Source organism: Parasteatoda tepidariorum, chromosome 9 (assembly GCF_043381705.1).
Source record: "Parasteatoda tepidariorum isolate YZ-2023 chromosome 9, CAS_Ptep_4.0, whole genome shotgun sequence".
NCBI classification, from domain to species: domain Eukaryota; kingdom Metazoa; phylum Arthropoda; class Arachnida; order Araneae; family Theridiidae; genus Parasteatoda; species Parasteatoda tepidariorum.
The window spans coordinates 5984944-5992917 of NC_092212.1; the positions used below are offsets into that span (position 1 = coordinate 5984944).

General features: G+C 29.6%; 1 protein-coding gene across 1 annotated transcript in view; it reads right to left on the reverse strand.

Moving 5' to 3' along the window:
- The window catches only part of LOC107455712 (adhesive plaque matrix protein 2), a gene marked incomplete in the record, with an annotated part of 39364 nt that overhangs the window by 29712 nt on the left and 1678 nt on the right, over positions 1-7974 (reverse strand). Inside the window, 2 exon segments of the mRNA XM_043054487.2 lie at positions 2014-2133; positions 6601-6708. Of these exon segments, the coding sequence (XP_042910421.2) occupies positions 2014-2133; positions 6601-6708 (228 nt within the window).

The window sequence follows — 7974 nt, forward strand, 5'->3', positions numbered from 1 at the left end:
TTTAAATTTTTTGCCAAAAAATTAACATATTATTAAAAAAAATTGTCCTGTGAATTGTTCAATATTTTGTCAAAACATTGCTATTTTTGAAATATTATTCATACAATTATCTTTATACCTGATATCCTAGCTAATGCCAACTTTTAAAGTTAAATATTTCAAAAATTAGCTAGGATATCAGATATAAAAATAATATTATAAAGATAGCAATGTTTTGACAAAATATTGAACAATTCACAGGACATAGATATCAACGGATTTTCCACTTAAAGTGACATATCACTTCAAATTTTGTGTATACAGTACAGTTGATCTTTTATGAAAAAAATCGAATTGAAATATTAAACATTTTTTAAGTTCAAATTTCCCGCCAAACAAATTTGAAAACATTTTTATAAATGCAATTTAATTTTATGCAATCACATAAATTATTTCAGATTTTTTTGCAAGATCTAACAATACGAAGAAATTTTTTTTTCTATAAATCACATTTTCGGATACACATTAAATATGAAAAAATTCCATCAGTCAATATTGGAAAACTTTTTGAAAAAAAAAAAAATTTAAAAATTTGATGCCAATTTTTTTTAAAATGCCAATTTTTTTTTCTGAAAAACTACAGATATGTAAAATTTTCGAAATCAATTTTGACAATAAATATGCATTATATAGTACGTGAAAGTACCACAAAATTAATTGGAGTATGAGATAATTACAATAACTAATAGTCTGCATTGAAATAATGAAATACCGATTTTTCTACATACTTAATTATTTTTTATCTCTCATAGGACCCTCTATGGGCCGAAACGAATGTTGCCCCCTAAAATTATTCTTCATAAGGCATACATCCTACTAGTTTATTTCAAAATTGACGAGTCACACCTCCCTAGTTTCCCTTGTGATTGCGTCACTAAATAATTTTGTTAAATAAGTGCCACAATTTTTGGTGTTGTTATGCTTCAACTTTTTTTTAACATTGAGTGTTTCACTAAACATCTTTGGTGTAAGGTAATTCTCCCCATTTTCGGTACCAATTTTCTTTACACTAAGGAAGTTTGGCAAACTTGTGCTTTATCGAGTCCAATCTGAACCATGAAATGGATTAGCTAATTAATCTATCTTCCTTTTTATTTAAAAAAAAAACAATTTTAACAGTAAAATTTATCATCATTATTATTATTATTATTGTTTTTCCTCTTACAATGGATCCCATTACATGTTGGGGTTCCTAGTAATAAAGTCGCAGATCGCCAAGCTAAAAGGAGACACTACTTAGGCTACAACATCTGACTACCTCATTACCAATCAAAAAAATTTCTCCCTGAAGAGAAACTGCGACAGGCAACTCTGGTTAATCCCTCCTGTGGCAGAAAAAAACCTTGGAGGTGCTCTAGAGTTCAGGTAAGATATATCGGATCAATGGGCAGTTTCACAGTTCATCAGTAGCCATTTAAAAAGTTTGACTTTACTAATTTGGTGAAAAGTCTTCCCATCATGTAGCAAGTGCAAATTGAAGCATTCTTCCCCCGACCACATGAATGATAATCTCGCATTCTCCTTGGATAACATTCTCTTGCGACCAATTTTGGTGTGCAACTTTGCCAGAGAATTTGGACTAATGGATTTGATATAGCTGAGGCTATATTGTGAAGGATTGGACACAACAACAACAAAGGTGCCATTTTAAAATCGGCATAAAAATTGATACTAGGGTATTATAATTTGGGAGCTTTGCACATATGTCATTAGAAGCAACCAGAAACATTCCTTTAAACTTTCAGGATTCAACTTTTCGTACTTTCTAATAGATTCGTGAAAAGTGGAGGAGGATATTTTTTTCTGTGTGATTACTATTGCTAAAATTGTGCCAAATTAAATCTTATTGTGAATTTTTCTTTTATCAGAAAAGTGCTGTCTACAATAACTTTTACTAATTTTCTTCTTTCTGCTATCAAACAAGTACTTTTTTCGCTTAAAGTGATTAATAAAACAAAAGTCAAAATAATTTACCAGTTTCACAATTTGTCCCATTATAACCTTCCAGACAAACACATTCGTACGTAGTCGCTCCAGATGAAGATACACACACTCCATCATTTTTGCAAGGGTTCGGGTGACAGTTTACTGTTACTAAAACAGAAAAAATAATAATCAAAAAATTAAAGTTACAAAACATCCAAAGTGCGAACAAAGTACTAAAAGAAAATCTAAAGAGCTGCGAGGAACGTCATCGTAGTAAAAACGTAGCATTCTTTTACGACAAGATTCAGAAGCCAATCAGGTTCGACCTCAGGGTTAAAGAGAATAGAAGGGCTGGTTCACTCCTTTGAAGTATCTCTTGCCGCTCCGATCCTCCGACGTCACTCTAGTGACGTCACTTTGGCGCAAAGCTCGCACTTTTACTTCAAGAACGGAGCGTTTGGCCTTACTAGCTCTAACTAATATTGGATCATTTCTTTTTGCGAGATATTCTAAGACATTTGTTATTTTCTATAATGACTTTCCTCAGTTTTTGCAGTGAATTTACAAGAATTTAAAACTATTATCGAAATGCCAGTTTGCGCGATTGCAACTTGCAAAAATTCTGATATAAAAACAAAAGGAAAAAGTATAATTTTTCGCGTGTTCCCTAAAGTAAATGAACAACTATGTAAAGAATGGATTCCGAAATGACACAGTTAATATAAAACAGCAATACGTTTATTCTGTCGTAAAGAACTTTTATAAAAATTCATTATCTAAATAGAAACCGCCTCGTTACTTCATAAAGAAAGGCAGGTGAAAAGAATTAAAAAATAGATAAAGTCAAAGAAAATTAAAATGTAAGTAAAAAGTATAAATAAAATATATAGTATATAGTTGAAATTCTCCTAATTTCATAACATATTTTTTAATGTAGTTATTCTAAATATTTATGATTTTTTTTAAAAATTATATTCTCTTCAATTTAAATATCTATATATTATATCATCGTAAATTTAAATGTCTATAAACAATTGTAAAATTTCTAATGTCATTATGAACCTAAATTATTATTTTGTTTCAGTAATTAGCGTTTAAGGTTGATGTTTCCTAATGATTAAGTATGAACAAATTGCTATTAACGACATATTTTAAAATCAGGGATTCTAAATTTAACTTAACTTATCTTTATAAAAGAATATGTAGATAAAAAAAGTGTCGATATATGCCTTCATTTTTCTTAATAGTTAAAGTTAAAACTGAACTTTTTAAAATAAAGTATTTATCGTGTCATTTTCACCAACTAGCAAAACATTTTTATAAGTTTAAAATGGTATTTTTTTAATATAATAACCAAGAAAGTTTTTTTTGAACTATGTTTATGAACGGAAATAATGTGTTAATTACGTAAAGTTTGAAGGCTAATAACCAGAAAAAGTCTAACTTACTTTTACAAGAGAAAGATGCAAAGTTATCATAACTTTGCTTGCGATCTCCGAGATCTGTAGACAGAGTGACGTCATGAGGAGGGAAATCGTAGCTTCAGCTCTATACAGGTGTCCAATTAAATTTGTTTCGAAAATCAATTCAGCGTGATAATAGACCAAGCTTATTTGTTGTAGCACTAATCCGCCAAGCACGTTCACGTGTACAAGCGAAAACAAGTTATTTAAATCACTGTGTTAAGCCTAATCACGTATTCTACTTCTCAAATTGAAAATACCCTATCCTTAGTCACAAAAATTAAAATTTTAAAATGTCGTAAAATCTTTACGTTGTCAAAAAAAAACTACTATTTTTGTCAAAATATGAACACAGCGATGAGTATGAATATGAGACAAAATATGAATATTGAACAAGCATAGAAGAAATTTCAAAATCCAAAATTTTCTAGAGGATGGCAACGATAACTTCTCAGCAATTCATAATGATTAACTAGTTTATAGTATGGTTTGAAAATACTTTATAGTGAATGGTCCTTTAACTTGCATGTAAAAGTTTAGGGAATAACGTAGAAGTGTTAACTGTTCAAAAAGGCCCATAAAATACATAAAATAAGTTATTTCCCCGATTAATCTGTTTATTAAGAAACAATAAATAATATACATTAATAGCATTGCCCGATATCCCCTACATTGATGTTAATAATAATAGCAGTTATTACATGGCACGATGCAACGATAGACGACAATGTATTTTTTTTTAAATATTAAGAATAATTTCCCGGTATTCTCTGCACTAAAAATTTCCTGCTTTACCATAAGTAAACAATAAAAATGTCCGCAAAAAAATTATAAAAACCTAAATAACTTAAAAAAAGGAATGAATATAATGAATATATAAAATAAAATAAAAATTTGGGAGTGTAAGAAAAACGTCGAAATAAAAAATTAAAATGTTGTATTTCATTTTACTGCAATCTGTTATTATATATTCTAAAATCGAAGATAAATTCTGTCAGCTGTATTTGTTTGGGGAAAATGTATTCATGCATTTCTTATCAAGAAGAGATTTGAGATAATTTACTCTCGTATGAAGCGAGATTGTAAATGTATAGAAATCTACTAGACTTATTATTACCCTAGTTCCACGGCTTATTAGACTGATATACACGTTATTAAATTCTGAGTTACATTTGAAGGCAACTAAGCTTTTAAAAAGACAATTATTTTTATTTACTTATAGTTTCTATATCTGAAAGAAGTAATGTGACTTACAGATCAAAGTGTATGATAAATAAAATCACGAGTGTGCGAAAGGTGCTCGATAAGTGTACGAAAATTAACAGAACGGAAACTATGCAAAACACTTTCCCTTAATATTCATTGATTCAAGGTTAATCTATGACATGGAATTTGTTACTGTAAAAGTGATAAATCCGGTTATTATTAATAATTACCGATTGTGTTTAATAATTATCGGTAATTCTTAATAACAACCGGTTATTATTAATAATAACCAATGAAGTCTTATAAATGTGATTAAACGGTTTATTTTGAATTGGGACATGGGTGTGCGTCTTTGTATATGTGTTACGGTTGAAGAGATAAACCGGTTATTATTGATAAAAATGCCAAAATTAACAATTATCGCTTCTTTTGGTCAAAGTGAAAAATAAAAACGCGAACTTGCACTGCATTCAGTGTTAACTACAACGAGAGAAAAATTTTAAACAGCATTTAGAGACGCTGATGAGTATGCTGAAACAGCTTATGGTTTGGCTATACCGGGAACAGCCTATACTATACCAAGCAGTGGCATTTCAAAAACATCAGTATGGGGCATACCGGCCAAATGGGTTCCAGGCAGCGATACTAACTTTAAAAAAAACCGGTGTAGGATATACCGGACAAATGTATTCCGGGCAGTTACATTTAATTTAAAAAAACATCAGTGTAGGGTATACCTAGAAAATGTATTCCGGGTAGAGGCACTTAATTTAAAAAAAAAAAACAACATTAGTATAGGGTATACTTTAATTTTTAATCACATCACTTTTCAAAAAAATAATAGAAATGCATAACTGCTTTGAACTGAAATATTACATATTTTTAAACAAGTTATTTATTTTGGCAGGAAAAGCTATTGTGACATTCGGAATAGATTTCATTTTTACCTTTTTGTTTTGTTTTGTTTCGAGCATGTCTAAGTAGTGGTTAAAACGTGATTTCATGACTTCTCTAAAACGTTATCTATTGTGCAGCTGCAAAATACGTTAAATAAACTATCTTGTATTGTGAAAAACTGTAATATACTCGCAAGAAAATGACAAAGAAAGAATTGGGAGCCTAAAATCTAAACTAAACAATCAGTTTATTTATTCATGGTGTTGCAAAAGCTTGAAAATATGCGAAAATATTACATTTAACAAACTTCATTGGTTATTATTATTAATAACCGTTAAATGTAACAAATTAGCTTAAATTAATCACTTTCACCCTCTTCGTTGGTTATTATTATTTATTGCCAGTTATTATTCATCTTAACCAATTAACAGATAATTTATAAATGGCCTATTTTATGAGATTAGCAATTTGAGTTTGCTGCCAATTCTTAACAGTTCATAAAATTTTGAAAACCTAACCGACCTTTCCATCAAATGTTGGTCTTAAATACCAAATTAATTTTAGGTAAGTTGAATAATGAATTTCTTTTTACAAATAAAAATCTCATTCTCAAAAACATTTTAGTTGGAAAATGCTAGAATTTTTTTTACTTATAACGGGCTAAGCTAGGCAAATTCAAAGGGCAGCTTAAAACAAAAAATATTTTTATTCAGTAATAAAATAAAAATAAAAATATAAATTTAGTAAAAAAATTATATTTACGCCTAACAGTTCTTTCAAACACTTAATATTTCAGCTTTTGCGAGCAATTTTAAGGTTTTGATAAAGAATTATAACTTGGACATCCAATTAAAAAAATGTGTCTAAATCATTTTTAAAGACGAAAATTCTTAATAAGATTTTAAGGAATTTACGTCAAAAAAGATTACACTTCATATTTCTGCCTACATGAACAATTTAAGGTTCTGCTAAAAAATTATCAGTTGGTCATCCAGTTAAAGAGAAGTGCCTAAATAAAATTATTACTAAGAAGTCATAAATTAAAGAAAAAGAAAACAAATTAGAATACCACAGTTTTCAGCGTAAGAAACTCCATCAGCGGGACAAATGCACGTATAACTGTCACCAATCTCTACACAAGCTCCTACTCCACAAGGATTAGGATGACAGGGAGATTCTATAGTGAAAGTAAAACCAAAATAATATTGAATTAATTCCAGAGAAATATTTTATTCGTTTGCTTTGCATAAATTAAGCACTGGAACATTTATTTTTCGGACGGAGTTTCGGGATTTTTGAGTCATTGACTCCTAATCCGTGATTAGTTTCTGCATGCTACAGATCTTAAGCAATTTAATAATATAATCACAGACAGAAATTTTTGAAATTCACTCGAGTGGATACTAAGTATCCCCACTTCTCCACTACTTAGAGAGTGGTAGAATAAGGTAATAAATACACATCAATAGATGACAGCTAATACAATTTCTTAAACAGCTGAACACTTTTTTTTAACACAATTAAGAGCTAAACTTTCAGAATTTGTGGAAATTTTGATTTTAAAAGCCTCACCACAAGAGCTGGAAAAAAGCCGTGTCTCCTGTGAGGTTTGGAAGAATTTACAAGTGGTGTGAAAAATAACTTTAAATTTATATCAAATTTATCAAACATTCAAAGACAATCCGTAGCTACAACTAGAAGACATTTTCTTAAAAAAGCACAGAGAAATTTTTCTTTCTGTATTACTGTATTGAAGTTCTGATGCATACGTTCAAGTCCTACACGGGTTGGAGAAAAATATTTTAACACTTCTAGACTTACTATACGTAAACATTTTTCAGCCGTAAATGCTTTAGAAGATTTCATGTAACTAAACTATCGGCACAATTTGAAAGAACATTCTTGAAGCTCTTAGAAATAATGACATTTTTAATTGCGAAATTCACTTTAATACTTTAATCAAGCACAATATATATATATTTAATGCATANATATATATACATGTAACATAAAAAGCTTCAATTAATATTTTTATGTTAGTTTCCTTGCTATAAAACTTCATGCTAATTATTATTCTAATCGAAATACTTTCTCAATTTTTTAAAAGCCACATCCTGTTCTTAAATCTATTTTTGGCACAAGTATGCATTTAATTAAAAGCAGGACATATTTCCCTTTGCTCTGTGTGGGAAACATTCGATCTATTTCATAAACTAATAGCAACTACTAAGACTTCCCTCTTTCCCTAAATTAAAACAGTTTACGGATTTTACTTTGCAAGCTTTTCCCTAACATATAACCAAGGAGCGCAACTTTTCGTGTTCTCTTTTACTCACTCTCATGACTGCTGTTGTCTAATAATTAATAAATAAATTTTGTACCCTCCTTCCCGACCTAAGACCTGTTTTAATCCTTCCACTCGGCAACGACGTTATATATATAT